Genomic DNA, 19,235 nt, shown 5'->3' with positions numbered 1-19,235 from the left:
ACTTCAGTCGTGTCCAACTCTATGTGACCCCATAGACGGCAGCCCAACAGGCTCCCCGGTCCCTGGGATTCTCCAGGCAAGAACACTGGAGTGGGTTGCCATTTCCTTCTCTAATATAAGGTCGAGCACTCACCAAATCATGCCTCGATTTGTGTGGAAGACATCTTTGTAACATGTCCAGATACAAAGTCCTTCTGCCACAGAGATCCCCAGGATACTGATCCAAAACAGCCTGGTAAATCCAGTGGTCTTCATCACTTAATTGGAAGTTTCTGGAAGCAACAAAAATATCACATGATATTATGATTATTGAGCAGTCAAAGGAGATTGAGGGACCTCAAACTGTTTAAGCTGTTAGAAAACAACGATTACATAAAATGAAGTCTGGAAAAAAATACATTAGCCAAATAAAATGTCTGCTCTATAAAAGGCTCTAAATTCTAACACATTGGGTTCTTTCATTATTTCATGTTGCCATGAGTTCCAGGCTTAATCTGAAGAAGTTTGACAATGAGACATCATATTTTTAAGATATTCTATCTTTCTTATAACAATATTTTAAAAAGCATGACAATGAATGAAATAAACAAACATTGGAAAATAAATTATTAAGCATATAGATTAAAAAGGAATTTTGCTAATTCAACAAAATTTCTATTTCTAGACTGGAGGAAAATACAAATGTAGACAAATGAACAATTACATAAAGGAAACTAAGGCCTGAGGAAGGGACATATTATGGTTTGATATTAAAAGTAAGTTTAAAATTCTCTTTTACTTTATCCCCTCAACTTCCTGCATTGTGGCACGAAGACTAAATGTTGGTAGTAAAAAGATACCCAATGGCATTAGATTTCAAAGTGATAAAGAAATCATTTTCATAGGATCCCTACAAGTCACCTTCCCAATAACAAGGCCACTATGCTCCAAAATACTTTTAATTCAGAATTTTCCTAGGCTTTGTGTTCTACAGGAAGTATTAGCAAAGCCCTATGCAGAGTGAAAAGGCTACAGGATCAGCTTGAGCTGTAGACTGAATTAATGTCTGTTTATTATTTAGTTTATTTGCATGTCATTATTCTTATTTAATACTTTGGAATAATCAAATACAGATGCAATCAGAGTGAATATTATTAGCAACAAATATTTCTTTGATCTAAAATGAAGACTTACTATTGTTTATTTCTACCATGTCAATGTCTTCTACTTTAAAGCAATTTAAAGCATTTTTATAATATGTCCTCTATGCCCTTGTAAACTATTTGGAGATTTAAAACAATAAAAACTCTTTAAATCATTGATATTAATTGACATTTTACCATCCTCATTCAAGTTACTCAGTTTCTTAAGGTATTTTGTTATTCGGATAAGTAGTAAGAAAGAAACAAAATTATTTTTCAAAGAAGATACCTTCTCTAACAGCTCTGTAATAGGAAGAAAAAGTGGGTTGGAAATATTCCATTAGGAAGAAACAAAGTCTGCTGTTCTTCTGTATGACATAACAATCTATAGCAGATAAAGAATTCAAGATTTCACTCATTAAACAAATTAAGTGTTGGGTTCTCTCTGAATCGGTTATGCATATATAGACAACAATAAGGCATCCATAAATAAAGAATCTCAAATAGGAGTATTAAGCCTGGTAAAAAGCTTGCCTGGGTGTTTTTGGCATTTAAAACACCCTTGAGCTTCCATGATAGCTCAGTTGGTAAATAATCAGACTGCAGTGCAGGAGACCTCGGTTCTATTCCTGGGTAGGGAAGATCTGCTGGAGAAGGGATGGGCTACCCACTCCAATATTCTTGGGCTTCCCTTGCGGCTCAGCTGGTAAAGAATCCACCTGCAATGCAGGAGACCTGGGTTTGATCCCTGGGTTGGGAAGATCCCCTGGAGAAGGGAAATGCTACCCACTCCAGTATTCTGGCCTAGAGAATTCCATGGACTATATAGTCCATGGGGTCACAAAGAGTTGGACATGACTGGGCTGACTTTTACTTTCAAGTCTTCATGGACAGTATCTCAGGTCCTCTCTCAAGGAACTCATTTCGTTCATGATCCACGTAAATGCATTTAACAGCAGATGTAGCCACAGAAAGGGATTCCCAGGTGGCACAATGGTAGGGAATCCACTTGCCAGTGCAGGAGACACAAGAGATGTAGCTTTGATCCATGGGTTATGAAGCTCCCCTGGAGTAGCAAATGTCAACCCACTACAGTACTCTTGCCTGGAAAATTCCACAGACAGAGGAGCCTGGCAGGCTACAGTCCATGGGGTCGCAAAGAGTTGGACACAACTGAGCACACACACATGTAGCCACAGAAATTCTCTATTTCTATTTGGCAAGCAACCAGAAAAGGGAATAGATCCACAGTCCATTCTTCATTTATGCTTTTAAATTGTTTTTGTAATCAAAAGAACTTGAATACAGTTTGAATTTCCATCTATATTTGATTACAAATGTGGATGTGCAGGGATGTATGTGCTGGGGAGGAGGAAGAAACAGAACCTAGGTCTAGTAAGTTCTGTTTTTGTTTTGTTTTTTTTTATTTACTTATTTGTGCCAGGTCTTACTTGTGGCACACGGGATCTCCAGTCCTTGTTGCAGCATGTTGGATCTTTAATTGTGTGTGGTATCTAGTTCCTTGACCAGAGATAGAACCTGGGCCCCCTGCATTGGGAACCTGGAGTCTTAGCCACTGGAGCACCAGGGAAGTCCCAGTTCTCTTTTAAATTGTTATTTATCTACATAAAGACTGCTGATGAAGCTAGGCGCAGTCACCTTGATGAACTAGAATTCCCATCATCAAGATGCTGATAATTCACAGGTGTAAATTTCTCCTCTGGAGAATTGTCCTGGGCCAAATGGGAATAATCTCACCCAGGAGGCTACTCTCCCACCCACCTTTGAGAGCCAACCCCAAGCAATGATTGGCTGACATGGGGCACAGAAGACCAGTCCACTTGCTTCAAGATGAGACCAACTCTGTGATGCCATTTGTGCTCTGGAGTTTCACTATATGCGCAAACGGTAACCTGTTTCCACTGAGATATTCCGCACAGACATCTTCCCCTCCTTCATCCTGCTTCCCTTACCATCCTTTTCCTGAGAGCTTGGCCCAACAAACCACTCGTTCTTACAATCCCTATCTCAGAACTGCTTCTACAGAACCTGACCTAAGATAATGTATGAGCAATCTTACCCATAATTGTCAAAAATAATTTAAATCCTTTGGTAAATGGAGAAGTACTTCTAAGCTAATTGCTTTGATGATTTCTCATACTGAATTGTGGTATAAGATTGTGGCTGTCCTCAAAGAGAAAGTGCAAATAGCAAACATTTACAAAAATGATTTTTAAATAAAAGCATGCATTAAGCAGTGTACATCGCTATAAAAAAATATAGCAGCAGAAGAATTTGTGGCACTCAGTGCATTTTTATACACTGCATAAATGTATTAATTAGGTGCCATTTTAGCAACATTAAAATCACATAAACATATGAAATGATAACATTAAAACGAGATATTTCAAACCAAGTATGCTATGAACAATGATCACATCCATTTGCTATTGATTTTAGAAACCTCACATCTCAACAGCTTTTTCCAATTACCACAGTTACACAAATTGTAAGTCATTTTTTTGGTACATGTAAGATAAAAATGAAAAACATGCTTATAAGAAATGATATATTTCAGTTCAGTTCAGTCACTCAGTCGTGTCTGACTCTTTGTGACCCCATGAACCACAACAAACCAGGCCTCCCTGTCCATCACCAACTCCTGGAGTCCACCCAAACTCATGTCCATTGAGTTGGTGATGCCATCCAACCATCTCATCCTCTGTCGTCCCCTTCTCCTCCTGCCCTCAATCTTTCCCAGCATCAGGATCTTTTCAAATGAGTCAGCTCTTCACATCAGGTGGCCAAAGTATTGGAGTTTCAGCTTCAGCATCGGTCCTTCCAATGAACACCAAGAACTGATCTCCTTTAGGAAGGACTGGTTGGATCTCCTTGCAGCCCAAGGGACTCTCAAGAGTCTTCTCCAATACCACAGTTCAAAGCATCAATTCTTTGGCCCTCAGCTTTCTTTATAGTCCAACTCTCACATCCGTACATGACCACTGGAAAAACCACAGCCTTGACTAGATGGACCTTTGTTAACAAAGTAATGTCTCTGCTTTTTAATATGCTGTCTAGGCTGGTCATAACTTTCCTTCCAAGGAGTAAGCGTCTTTTAATTTCATGGCTGCAATCACCATTTGCAGTGATTTTGGAGCCCAGAAAAATAAAGTCAGCCACTATTTCCACTGTTTCCCCATCTATTTGCAATCTATCTATAGTCCCCATGAAGTGATGAGACCAGATGCCATGGTCTTAGTCTTCTGAATGTTGAGCTTTAAGCCAACTTTTTCACTCTCCACTTTCACTTTCATCAAGAGGCTATTTAGTTCTTCTTCACTTTCTGCCATTAGGGTGGTGTCATCTGCATATCTGAGGTTATTGATATTTCTCCTGGCAATCTTCATTCCAGCTGTGCTTCTTCCATCCCAGCGTTTCTCATGATGTACTCTGCATATAAGTTAAATAAGCAGGGTGACAATATACAGCCTTGACGTACTCCTTTTCCTATTTGGAACCAGTCTGTTGTTCCATGTCCAGTCCTAACTGTTGCTTCCTGACCTGCATACAGGTTTCTCAAGAGGGAGGTCAGGTGGTCTGGTATTCCCATCTCTTTCAGAATTTTCCACAGTTTATTGTGATCCACACAGTCAAAGGCTTTGGTGTAGTCAATAAAGCAGAAATAGATGTTTTTCTGGAACTCTCGTGCTTTTTCCATGATCCAGTGGAAATGATATATAAATACTCATAATATTATTATTTTAGAGTATTTATAGCAGTTTCCAGAGCTGCTGGCTTAAATTTCAAAGCAAATATTCACATCAGCAATACTAATGACACCATCATACATATCCATTAGGATGCTGTTTGTGAAGGAGAAAACTCCCACCACAATATATATACTGAATCTCCTTGATAATAAAAATTTAACAGGTATGTTCAAACATGATAACTTCTTCATAACAATTAACTAGCTATTTCCTACTTAGCATTTAAAATAAAATCAAATTTAATGTATCTGAATTTCTAAATTCAAATTTTCACATTCATCTTTTCTAGTCAAACCTTCATCTTTTCATTGTAGAAAAAAACCTGTATAAAATAGTTTAAGTATATGAAATAACTAAGGTTAGTTTTTACCTTCCAAAGTTATTATTTACTTTACCCGTTTTACAGGTGATTATGATGACAGAACTAGCTAAATTACACAGATACCAAAAAATATTCCAATCACTTTTTTACCTTTGAATTTGAAAAATGACTATAATTTAAAGAAAAATTTAAAGAAGACTTTAAAATTATCCTAAAATTTAGTACTTTTGAAAATACCTTTAGACAAAAGGTCTTTGGTAAGTTTCTGCAATTTCTTTCTTTTTTGTTTTTTTGTCCATCCAAATTTTCTAATTTAAAATGTTCCAGGAAATTTTACCCTGCATGAATGTGAGATATTTACTACTCAGTCCTTACCTTCCATCCCCTGCTTCCCAATATTGCTGCTACTGCTGCTGCTGCTAAGTCGCTTCAGTCGTGTCCGACTCTGTGCGACCCCATAGATGGCAGCCCACCAGCCCCCGCTGTCCCTGGGATTCTCCAGGCAAGAACACTGGAGTGAGTTGCCATTTCCTTCTCCAGTGCATGACAGTGAAAAGTGAAAGTGAAGTTGCTCAGTCGAGTCTGGTTAGGATTTTTTATAATGACTCAAACAGGTAGAATTAGGGGGACAGTTGGCTTTGGTCTGGTTGAATGCTCACAGCCCTGTTGTCCTCTGTTCTGAATTACCTGTTTTCTCATGTTTACATAAAAAATCCTAACCAGACTCACAATTATTAACTACCAGTTTTCTTCATAGTCATGTTTCAATCACTTCCCAGGGTTGTGGTTCCATCATGTCTAAAGACATTTAGAAGTGTGGGGACAGCCAAGATGGCAAGCAAGGACGTAAGACAACAGGAGAAACAAGTCTCTGAAACTAAAGATTGTGTCTTCAAACTGCCTGAAAGCTGTCTTAAATTTTCTCAGGGTAAAGGAGGCTTTCCAGAAAACTGGTAATTAGTGCCTCCTGAAGCTAACTGGTGCGGTTACCAGCATCTGATGACTGCCTTGATTGGCAAGTGATCACAGTGAGTCTAGCCTAAAGAAAAACTCTTATCTCTTCAAGTGTAATGTTGTCAGGAGAGTGAGCCACTGGTGGAAGAATGTGGATAAAAGATGGCTCAGACACAATCTGCTTGTTTGGCTGCATTGAGTCTGACTCTCTAGAAAATACAACTTGACAACACTTTTAAAAGTTGTCTTTCCAAGTCAAAACCCTTCCAATACTGAAACTAATCAGCCTAGCTCCTGAAACTGTCTCCCTAGCTACTCACAACTCCATCCCAGGCCTATTGTCCAAATACCAATCTACTCCATCCCAGGCCTATTGTCCAAATACCAATCTATCTTTGATTTTCTGCCTGGTTTACAAAGGGCTCTCTGACCTCAGACTCATTTCTGACCAACAGAATCTGCTCCTTGGATTTTGTTTGGGTGTGTACATTGTCTTCCAGGAGATCTATTGCCACTTAGCAGTCCTCTCCCTCCAGGCTCCCCAAGCTCTGCTCAGTTTACCTTCTCAGACAGTCAGAATAAAGTAGGCTCTTGGGAATATGATCAAAATCCAGTGAATTGAAAAATCAACAAGCAAAAAAGTGACCTATAAGGTAAAGCCAGAACTTGCACCAGCATCCAAACCACTTTCTTCTGAGGGGTGATAGGAAAGAAATATGACAGAGTTCCAAAAGTGATGGCTCCAGAATTTCTTACAGGAGGGTTTAGGAATGGAAATCTGGTCAAGAGGCTAAGAGATTTATTTGGAAGCTGCAAGTGCTATTTTCATAACAAGCATTCTGCTTTTACTTAGATACTTTTTAAAAGTAGTTTGCATCGAAAACTGAAATTTTTAACCTAGAATGTGTATATTTTTTGGAGGTGGAGTAGCTGGAATAGTGGCAATACACCTAAATCATCTTTGTCCTTACATCTATTCACCACTAGTTTTAAGAGGAAGTAGGATTCCCAGTGGAAATCTGGAAATAATATCAAGACAAAGCAGCTTGTTAAAAGTAAAACATAATGGCTCAACCATCCCATATGCAAAGTTTTAAAGAATTATAGTCATCACAAGACCAGTAAGAAAAAGAAAATTGTAGCAGACCTTGCCTCTATCTTTGCTTCTGCTCACCAGAATCCTGATTTTATTCAAGATTTATCTTCTTCCATAATCCCTACCCACACACCCACTTCAGGAAAAGTGAGCCCCATTCCAGACTCGGGAGTGAATCTTGATTGATCTTAAGCCATTCACAATCAACTATTCTCAGGCTCTCTGTTCTTGACAGTGCTTGATATAATCATGGACAAATGTCCCAATTCTGGCCACTGAAATGGGAGGAGAAGTCTTCTGGGGCAAAGGTTTCCTGGCTCTTCAGACAAGACACAAGGAAGAGGTCTCTTTCTGCTTGAGTGTGGCAGTGTGGAACTGCTCTAGTTATCTGACAGAAGGTCATCTATCTATCCCGCCAGAGGGCAAGGCAAGACAATGCAGGAAACTAGGCCTCACTGTGCTTAGACTTCTCTACCTCTGGGCTTCAAGTGAAATAAGAAATAGCCTTATTGTTTATGTTACTTTCACTTGGGTTGAATATTCTCTGCTTTTAGCCAATGATATCCTATTTGATAGTTCATATAATGGAAGAAAAATGACCTTTTTAAATGTAACATCCTAATATTGCTTTGGAAGGCAAGTATCAATACTATTAAGATTACAGTGATTCAAGGGATGCAGAACAAGTGTGTCCAGTAACCAGCACCAACAGGGACACTGCTTAGCTGACTGAGAATAGACCAGTTCAGTTCAGTTCAGTTTAGTCACTCAGTCGTGTACGCCTCTTTGCGACCCCATGAACTGCAGCACACCAGGCTTCCTTGTCCATCACCAACTCCCAGAGTCCATCCAAACCCATGTCCATTGAGTTGGTGATGCCATCCAACCATCTCATCCTCTGTCGTCCCCTTCTCCTCCTGCCCCCAATCCCTCCCAGCATCAGGGTCTTTTCCAATGAGTCAGCTCTTCGCATCAGGTGGCCAAAGTATTGGAGTTTCAGCTTCAAAATCAGTCCTACCAATGAACACCCAGGACTGATCTCCTTTAGGAAGGACTGGTTGGATCTCCTTGCAGTCCAAGGGACTCTCAAGAGTCTTCTCCAACACCACAGTTCAAAAGCATCAATTCTTTGGCCCTCAGCTTTCTTTATAGTCCAACTCTCACATCCATACATGACCACTGGAAAAACCATAGCCTTGACTAGACAGACCTTTGTTGACAAAGTAATGTCTCTGCTTTTTAATATGCTGTCTAGGTTGGTCATAACTTTCCTTCCAAGGAGTAAGCATCTTTTAATTTCATGGCTGCAATCACCATCTGCAGTGATTTTGGAGCCCAGAAAAATAAAGTCATCCACTGTTTCCCCATCTATTTGCCATGAAGTGATGGGGTCGCACAGAGTCGGACACAACTGAAGTGACTTAGCAGCAGCAGCAGCAGCAGACGAGACCAGATGCCATGATCTTAGTTTTCCGAATGTTGAGCTTTAAGCCAACTTTTTCACTCTCCACTTTCACTTTCATCAAGAGGCTATTTAGTTCTTCTTCACTTTCTGCCATAAGGGTGGTGTCATCTGCATATCTGACCAGTGTTCAACACCAAAGGCCATTTTTAAGACAAAAAAACAAAACAAGCTCAAACTCAAGTGAACAGAATTGGTAAAGACAAGATCACCCACAAACGTATTATTTAATTTTTTTAAAAAAGTCTTATTGAGCCAAAATCTGCTTTCATGTTACCGTTTTATTCTTCACTTTTGAGAGACAATGATATTTTTAGATGCAATAAAGTTGAAGTGAATAAAATTATTTTATATTTATATTATTACTCAATTTTCCAGGTTCAAAAGCAAGAATAATAGAATTGGACTACTTCTTTGGGATGGGATGAGGAAAAATTTAATTAATGATTATGAGGCCTTCTGAAATTTTATTTGTCACATAAAACTTTTATAATATCACCTCAAACCAACTACCAGTAGTCATTAAGAATTATAAGACTGGAATAGAAGAATGATGGTTCTTTTTCTCAATTTATTACTTTTTAGACATTAGCAATGCTCATAGTTTCTTACATTACTGGTTATCCATAGTCTCAGTTCTAATGATATGGTTCCCTCAAAGGGTTATATTTATCCACAGGCGGACTTCAAGGAAGTAGGAAAAACTTGTTATTAACAGTTGGTTTGATATACTAAATAGACATTATAATTCCTCTCATATCAAAATTTGGCAACCCTGTCCATTGAAATTTTAATCCTGTCTTTGCCTATAACTGCACAGGTTTTATTATTTTAATAACAAATTCTATCTGTATCATCCAGGTTAAAAAATAGCATAGACCAATTGTCTTGGACACAAATCTGTCAAGCTGATATGTTTCCATTTTCTTCAATCTGATTTACTCAAGATTAATTTGATTTCATATAGTGAAGAACAAAAACCTCTCATAAATGACTCTCACTCCATCCTGTAAAAGCCTGATTTTTCAGTTTTCTGAAGTATCAAAAATGTAGCCTCATGCACCATTATACTGTATAGCTTCTATGTGAAGCAATTATACCAAGAAGGCAGTTGTGGGCTACCGTGATACTAACAATAAAGACTTCTGAACTAGAAATTTATTACCACTAGTCTTGTACTTTCCAAAAAGACATTTAAATGAACATAACATATACGTCAATACACAGACTAAGTTATTAATTAAGCAAAAGCAAAAATCTAAGACTAGTTTTGGGGATGTCCTTGAGAAATTGGACCTATTTTTCCCCTTGATAAAATGTATTCCACTGAAGTCAAGAGAATTTAAACTTCATTTTATTCCTACAGCAAACCCAGAATAGGTTGAGCAATCACCAAATGTGACTCTTAGTCTAAGAACACAAAGTAAATCTTTTCAACAATGTATTTATTTTAGGAGAAAGCTATGAAATACATATGACAAAAAATAAAAATCTCAGTTTGCAATTATTACCTCTCCAGGAGAAACATAAATTCCCAGGTAAGGCTGGACCATCCGTGTTGGAATACGCCAAGAGAAAATGGGAGTTGCAGTAACCGTGGATATTGCTTGAGGGGGTCACGTAACCAGTGTGACTAAGTGAGTACGTTAGTGTTCAAATAATAATACTCTTGTTTCTGAGCACTTCTCTCCTCATTAACCACCCTTAAAATACAGTCAGAAATGTAGAACCTGAGACTGGACATGCCCGGGCACTGAAACTTTCCAAAAGATCTGAGACTACATTCTCAGAGAAAAATGCCACCTGCTAATTAAAGCTCTGGTTTTCCAGGTGGCTCCACGGGTAAAGAATCCACCTGCCAGTGCAGGAGATGCAGGTTTAATACCTGGGTCAGAAGATCCCCTGGAGAAGAAAATGACAACCCATTCCGGTATTCTCGGATAATCTTATGAACAGAGGAGTCTGGTGGGCAATAATCCATGAGGTCACAAAAAAGTCAGACATGACTCGGTGACTAAACAACAATTAAGGCTCCAGCATTTGAACTTCTTGTAACATCATCAAGTAAGCGAATTACAGTTGTTTGTTATGCTCCTTTCTCTTTCTTCTATCTTGTATTCATCAAAATATAGTCACATGTGTAAGAATATGTTCATTCAAATTTTTTTTTAGCGCTTCCCTGGTGGCTCAACAACCTCAGATATGCAGATGATACCACCCTAATGTCAGAAAGCAAAGAGGAACTAAAGAGCCTCTTGATGAAGGTGAAAGAGGAGAGTGAAAAATCTGGCTTAAAACTCAGCATTCAAAAAACTAAGATCATGGCATCTGGTCCCAGCACTTCATGACATATAGAAGAGGAAAAAGTGGAAACAGGGACAGATACTACTAACTAGCTATTTTGAAAGTCATTAATAGTTAGGGTAAATTGAAAATTTTTAGTTGAAAAAATATAAAACTAGTGGGTCTTCACAATGTACACCCAGAGGGCCAAAATTGTTAAAATCATTGTGGGTTTTTAAATAGCACTCAAGGTTCAGATCTCATAAAAGAATGATAATTATGAATCAATATTTTAAAATGTAATATATTTTTCAAACAATAAAGTAGAAATTACTTGTTATCACTGTATAGTTTTTGCCACATATTGGCTTCAAATCTGACATAGCTAAGTGGAGCATCAAACAATTTTGTCTCATCTATATGATTAATTCACCAAATGTTAGGAAATTAAAGCCACAATCTCATCTAAGTCTAAAACAAGTAATTAAACTTGTCATGTTACTAATGAAATACAGTCCAAACAGAATTTAAATAGCTTCACAAACATACTGAATAAATAAATAGGTTCAACTGAAGCCAATTTTTTTAAAAAATTGTTTTAGTAAAACATTTAAGCCATATTGTCCAAGATAGTAACTACTAGCCACCTGTGGCTATTCAGCACTTGAAATATGGCCAGTCCCAATTCAGGTATGCTGTGGTGTGAAGCGTAAACCAGATATCAAAAGATTTTGTGTAAAAAAAGAATGTAATATGCCTCATTAATAATTTTAAATTATTGATTAAATATTAAAAATATACTATTTTGCACTAAGTTAAATTTAGTTAAAAATATAATATTAAAATAAATTTTATCTTTTAAAATGTTTTATTATGACTAGTTAAAAATTTTAAATTATGTATGTGGCTCACATCACACTTGTATGACACAGCACTGTTCTGGTCATCAACATAATTTACCAATACCCTGGTACATATACATGCTTGAAGTGGTGTGGTGTGGGGGAGAAGCTTTCTATTCAGATGCATCAGAAGAAACTCATTCCTGTTCAGCTATCTACTTTTTAGAAACTTAGGGGAAAGTGCTCATCTATAGCTACAACCGTAAAATAAATCAGTAAAATAGAGCTTTTTAAATGAGGTGTATTGAAGATTAAAAGTACAGGTATTTGTCATGTCATGTAATAGGTACTCAATAAATATCAATGGTCCCCTCTTCCCTCTTTAACTTAGATTTTTAAAAGTCTCTATTTTTGCTTTATAAAATAGAAATAGTATGTATGCCAAAATTATTTATAATATTACTACCTGGGGATAGCTATTATTATAATTTATGCAGGTAGATAATCTCAGTCTTTTTTTTTTTTTTTCGTGTGGCTAAGAGGGAAAGGGAAAAAAGAGAATCCATGTTATGTAAACTATTTTGTGGCCTGATTTTTTAATTGCATAGCTACTTATTGCAACTACCTGTGTCATTAAAAATTCTTTAATATAATTATTAATGACAGTGTGGTATTCCATGGTGTGGATATATCATAATTGATGAAGCTAAATCCCCTGTGTTGGCTGTTTAGTCATTTTGAAGATTTCGCTATCACTAAAGAAAGAAAAATAATATTGAACACTCTCAAAGCCAACTATTTATTTCACTTTTATGATTATTTCCCTTAGGATTATTTCTAAAGAGATAAAGATAATTTACACATATAAAGATATGTGATGACATATTCCCAGACTGCCTCTCAAAAGAGTTTATATACTAATCATGTATAAAAATACTCATTTCCCCCATACTTTTAATCTTGGATAAATTCCTTTTGTGTTTTACCATTTTATAGGTAAAAATATGAGTATTTTTAAGTTTTTCCATGAGTAGAGGGGTTTTCATAAATCCCTCTGTCATGTGTATTATGCAGAATTCCATGGACTGCTACCACAATATCAATTCATCTCCCAGAATCTGACCATATACTCTACATTGAACCACTTGTGTACTAAATCCTCTTAGGGGTTATTCTCATTAGTATCAAACGTACCGACATCTGTCCCATTTTAAGCAAAACAAAACAACAACATAAAAGTCTGGTCCTACTTTGTTGCTCTCCTTTGAAAAAGAACTTCTCAAAAGTATTATCAATGCTCTTTGCCTTCGACTGTTTCCTCCCATTCACTTGAATCCAACCCAGTCAGGCATTTGTTGCCACTTCTTCAATGAAAACGGTTACCAACGACCTCCATATGGAGTCAGCAGTCAACCACCAGTCCTATTTTATTTGACTTGGTGTATCACCCCTCCTTAGCTTACAGTGCTGCCCACTCCCTCTTACCTTGCCTTCTGGAACAGCACACTTTTCAGGTTTCCTTTGTATTTAACAGACCTAGTATCTCCTTTCTTGGTGACTCCTCTTCATGCTGACACTGTAATGCCAGCAGACCCAAGGAATCAGTCTTTATCTTCTCCTTTGTCCCTTCACTCACTGTTTTGGTGATCACATCCAATTTCATACTGGTGACTCACAAACACGTATCTCCAGCTCTGATCTCTGTCCAGAACTCCAGACTTATAAAACTGACTGCCTTCCTTCCCAAAGGCTGTACTTGGACACCTGATGGCATCAAACTCAAAGTTCCAAACCTGAATGCCTGATTTTCCCCTCTGCTTTGCTTACAATCTTCCCCAACGCAGTTAATGGTAACTTCTTCCTTCCAGTTCCTCAACCACAAAATTCTGGACTATGCTTTTATTGCTCTCTTTTTCTCACTGGCGTGACCTTTTAAATGTGTCCAAAAGCTGATGATTTCACACTACCTCCACTTCCTAATGCAGGCCATCATTATCTCTCACCTGGGCTTTTAAAATAACTTTCTAAAGGTTCAGTCTTCTCTTGCCCCTCCTTTCCTCCATCATAAACACAACTGCCAGAGTGATACTGCTAAAACATAACTTAGGTCTTGTTACTCTGCACATTTCCTCATACTTCTGCTTCCAATAGCTTCCCATAGTACTCAGAGTAGAATTGGAAGTTTTAGAAATGGCTATTGGGCTCTAAATGTCCCACCCTCACTCTTACCACTTAGATTATACTTTCTACCCTTCTCCCATCTATAACTCTGTTCCTGCCACACAAGCCTCCTGCCAGAAACATACCCACCTTAGTAAACATGGCTAGAACACTCATACTCCATATTTCTGCATGACCAGCCCTCTTGCCCCCTTCATGACTTCCCTTCAATGTCACTTTTTCAGCTGGGACTATTGCCAAAAATCTATTCAAAATTACAATCTGCCTCCTCCCCCACAACTCCAGCATCTTCTCTTTTACGCTAATGTCTATTTTTTTCAGAGGACTTTTCACCTTCTAATGCACTGCTGTGAATAATTTAACTAGGTATCACGTTTAACTGTGTGTCTCCAACTTGCTTCATGAGTACAGGGGGTTTTGTCTATTTTATGCCAGTAATTTCTCAACAAATATTTGTTAAAAATATGAAATATAAATAACTTCTTCATCTCTTTTGTCCCTTTTCACTTCTGGCTGTTCATTCAATCAATTAATTAGCAAACTGTCTTCATATGTTTTAATGATTTTAATTTTTTGTGCCTGATATTTGCCAATATTTCCTATTTATCATTTAATTTTTACCCTTATTATTTTTTCCTTAAAAAATTCCTTGTCTTTAGAATAGATATTATATTCACAGGTTTCAAAATTCAAAAGGTTTAATAAATTGGGGGGGGGGTACAATAAAAATTTTCTCTCACACTCAGACGCCCAGTCTTCTAGCTCCTGTCCCCAAGGAAACAAAAGGTATCAATTTTTTTGTATTTTTCAGACATATAAGCAAATATATATCTGAATATAGTATATGTAATGAGAGAAAGAGTACACGTTTACTTTTTACTAATTTACAAAATGTGTACTGTACACTGTTACAAGGTTTGCTTAACCTTATATCACACCCTAATCAGCTTGACCCTGGAGAGTGTTTCATATCAGTGAATGCTAAGTATTTACCTTTTTTTTTTTTTTTTTGGCTGTGCCATGCAGCTTGCAGGATGTTAGTTCCCAGACCAGGGGAGCTAAGGGTCTCCAGAGGTGAAAGCACAGAGCCCTAATCACTGGACCACCAGGGAATTCCCTACATTATTTTTTAATCCAGAAAATAATACATTGTACAGAAACTTATAAAATTAACCCCTATTGGTATTAAGATTATTTCCTTAATCTTTAGCTACTACAATGAATAACCAAAAATAAATCACTATATATTCAAGTATCCCCTGGAGTAAGAAATGGCAACCCTCTCCATATTCTTGCCTGAAAAAATTTCATGGACAGAGAAGCCTGGTGGGCTACTGTCCAAGGGGTCAAAAAAAGAGTCAGAAATAAATCACTGTATATTCAAGTATACAATTGACACTTTAACAATATGGAAGGAGGGTGGGATCTTCCCAACCCAGGGACTGAACAAGAGTCTCCTGAGTCTCCTGCATTGGAAGGCTGATTCTTTTCCACTGAGCAGCCTTTGTTAAGAAGAACAGAATCCTCTGGGGTTACTCAAAACGTGTTTTTCCCCTTCCCCTACCAGAGGCTTGAGGGGAGTTTTCACAAATATTCACTGTGGATATCTAGTGGAACTCCTTGAAGTAAAACTCAAAAAAGTGTGGGGAGCGCTCATGACTAAGGTCCCTAGGATTTTTAATTCTGAGTTGTCCACACTCGGCATCCAGTAATTCATCAATTATAGTGCAGCTTTTTCTACCCCAACACTGGTTCCTATGAAAGTTTCTGCTAATGGGTTTCTTCTCAGATAATTTGTGATTCTCTGTATCACCTGTGTCTCCAGTTTTGGGTGCAGTGATTTATTTGCCCTTGGCCTTATTCCTCTGACATACAGAAGAAGAGTTGTTGATTTTCCAGTTTGCTCAACTTTCTACTCCTCATCAGAGCAGAGTAGCAAATGATAAGCCCCTTACTTGCTGGACAGAAAATTAGAAGTCCATATTGATTCTTTAAAGATTTTATACTTGCCTGAGGAAACATCCTGTTAGATTTTATTAAATGTTTATGTCATTGTATATATTTAAATTTTTTCTTCATGATTTCACTGCAGGTTACATGCAGTTCATGGGGTCGCAAAGAGTCGGATACGACTAAACGACTTCACTTTCACTTTTCACTTTCATGCATTGGAGAAGGAAATGGCAACCCACTCCAGTGTTCTTGCCTGGAGAATCCCAGGGACGGGGAAGCCTGATGGGCTGCTGTCTATGGGGTCGCACAGAGTTGGACACGACTGAAGCGACTTAGCAGCAGTAGCAGCAACATGTTTTAAAAGGACTTCTCTACTCCAAGATTACTTAATATTTGTTTTTATTTTTATCTAATTATTTTACGATTTTTTTCTTATTCATATTTTAATGCATCTGGAGTTCATTGAGTCACATGGAATAAGAGATTTAACCTCATTTTCTAATTCCCTGCTATTTAGTATTATCATATAAATAATCCAATCTTTCCCTCACAGTATAAAAATTTTACCTTTACATCAAATTAAATTATTATAGATACTCTCTGTATTTCTATTTTCTTCCACTGAGCTGCTACAGACATATAAAATCTTCTAATTTGCTTTAATATTAAATATATATTTATATTCGGTATGCAAGTTTTACCACTCTCCTAGCCACAATGAAGTCAATTTCACTTCTGTCCTTTATTGTGCCCATCTTTGCATGAAATGTTTCCTTGGTATCCCTACTTCTCTTAAAGAGAACTCTAGTCTTTCCCATTCTACCTAGGGACAACCACAGTGGTGTGATCACTCACCTAGAGCCAGACATCCTGAAGTGTGAAGTCAAGTGGATCCCAGAAAGCATTACCACAATCAAATCTAGTGGAGGTGATGCAATTCCAGCTGAGCTATTTCAAATCCTAACATATGATGCTGTTAAAGTGCTGCATTCAATATGCTAGCAAATTTGGAAGTCAGCAGTGGCCACAGGACTGGAAAAGGTCAGTTTTCATTCCAGTCTCAAAGAAGGGTAATGTCAAAGACTATTCAAACTACCACAAATTGTACTCATTTCACAGCTAGCAAGGTAATGCTCAAAATTCTTCAAGCTAGCCTCCAGCAGTACATGAACTGAGAACTTCCAGAAGTATAAGCTGCATTTAGAAAAGGCAGAGAAACCAGAGATCAAATTGCTAACATCTGCTATATCTTACAGAAATTTTTCTTATAGAAAAAGCAAAGAAATTCCAGAAAAACATCTACTTCTACTTCACTGAGTACACTAAAGCCTTTGACTATGTGAATCACAACAAACTGAAAAATTCTTAAAGAGACGGAAATACCAGACCGCCTTACCTGCCTCCTGAGAAACCTGTATGCACATCAAGAAACAACAGTTAGAACCAAACATAGAACAGTGGACTAGTTCAAAATTGGGAAAGGAGTATGTCAAGGATGTATATTGTCATCCTGTTTATTTAACTTCTGTGCAGAGGACATCATGTGAAATGCCGGGCTGGATGAATCATAAGCTGGAATCAAGATTTCTGGGAAAAATATCAACAACCTCAGATAAACAGATGATACTATCCTAATGTCAGAAAGCAAAGAGGAACAAAAGAGCCCCTTGAGAGTGAAAGAGGAGGTTGAAAAGGCTGGCTTAAAATTCAGCATTCAAAAAACTGAGATCATGGCATCTAGTCCCATCACTTCCTGGCAAATAAATGGGGAAACAATGGAAGCAGTGACAGACTTTATTTTCTTGGGCTTCAAAATCACTGCAGATGGTAACTACAGCCATGAAATTAAAAGACATTTGCTCCTTGGAAGAAAAGCTATGACCAACCTAGACAGCATATTAAAAAGCAGAGACATTACTTTGCCAACAAAGGTCCATCTACTCAAAGCTATGGTTTTTCCAGTAGTCATGTATGGATGTGAGAGTTGGACCAAAAAGAAAGCTGAGCACCAAAGAATTGATGCTTTTGAACTGTGGTATTGGAGAAGACTATCAGCGTCTCTTGGACAGCAAGGAGACCAACTTGCTAAAGGAAATCCTAAAGGAAATCCACTCTGAATATTCATTGGAAGGACTGATGCTACAGCTGAAGCTCTAATAAGTTGGCTACCTGATGGGAAGAGCCGACTAATTGGAAAAGATCCTGATGTTGGGAAAGATTAAGGGCAGGAGGAGAAGGGGGTGACAGAGGATGAGATTGGCTGGATGGCATCATTAACACAATGGGCGTGAGTTTGAGCAAACTCCAGGAGATGGTGAAGGACAGGGAAGCCTGGCGTGCTGCAGTCCATGGGGTTGCAAAGAGTTGTACATGACGGAGCATCTGAACAACCACCCCCAGTTATTCTTCATTCTGAAACTTTGGGCAATTTCACAACCTTAATCTTCCTAATATATTTTGGAATAATGTTCAAGAATTCTTCAATTTCAATTGTATTAAATTAACAGATTAATTTCATGAGTCATGGGTAATGGCACCCCACTCCAGTACTCTTGCCTGGAAAATCCCATGGATGGAGGAGCCTGGTAGGCTGCAGTCCATGGGGTCGTGAAGAGTCGGACATGACTGAGTGACGTCACTTGCACTTTTCACTTTCATGCATTGGAGAAGGAAATGGCAACCCACTCCAGTGTTCTTGCCTGGAGAATCCCAGGGACAGCGGAGCCTGGTGGGCTGTCGTCTATGGGGTCGCACAGAGTCGGACACGACTGAAGCGACTTAGCAGTAGCAGCAGCAGGGTATTTTGAAATCAGATCAACTATTGAATAAAATTAGGAATTTTATAGTCAAACTGATTTAAGACATTAATTGGACTAATTGCTTTTGGAAATGCAGCAATGAGGTTGGTTTCCCATGCTGTTCAAACAAGGTACCAACCCAGTCTCCCATGGTATCTGTACCCTCTCCTCTGCTTGTTTGCTGCTCTCCTTCACTCACAACATGGCTGCCAGCAGCAACCACAGTTGTGTACTTTCCTGGTAGAACCACAGTGAAAAGAATGCACTACTTCTCACCTGTATCTAACAAAAGTTCTGAGCTTTGCTCTGATTTGGACCACCTTTTGCTGTGGCCTGAGGAAATGAAGCTACTGACTGGTACACATTCCCAGCTAGGGTGTACCTTTGGATCTGGGGATGGAATCATTCCAATCCAAACTGGCAAGCTGCTACTAAATAGGAGCAGTTAAATGT

At 38.1% G+C, this 19,235-nt stretch overlaps 1 protein-coding gene across 8 annotated transcripts in view; it reads right to left on the bottom strand.

Annotated features, from left to right (window-relative positions):
- Positions 1 to 19,235, bottom strand: part of CCDC148 (coiled-coil domain containing 148) — a 301,195-nt gene that overhangs the window by 171,521 nt on the left and 110,439 nt on the right. For all 8 annotated transcript variants that reach the window (XM_070767653.1, XM_019972422.2, XM_070767656.1 and 5 more), the window contains one exon: positions 134 to 272. In XM_070767653.1, coding sequence (XP_070623754.1) covers positions 134 to 272 — 139 coding nt within the window. The remainder of the gene's footprint in view (positions 1 to 133; positions 273 to 19,235) is intronic.

Source organism: Bos indicus, chromosome 2, assembly GCF_029378745.1.
Source record: "Bos indicus isolate NIAB-ARS_2022 breed Sahiwal x Tharparkar chromosome 2, NIAB-ARS_B.indTharparkar_mat_pri_1.0, whole genome shotgun sequence".
NCBI lineage: Eukaryota > Metazoa > Chordata > Mammalia > Artiodactyla > Bovidae > Bos > Bos indicus.
This window is presented reverse-complemented; position numbering and strand designations above follow the sequence as displayed.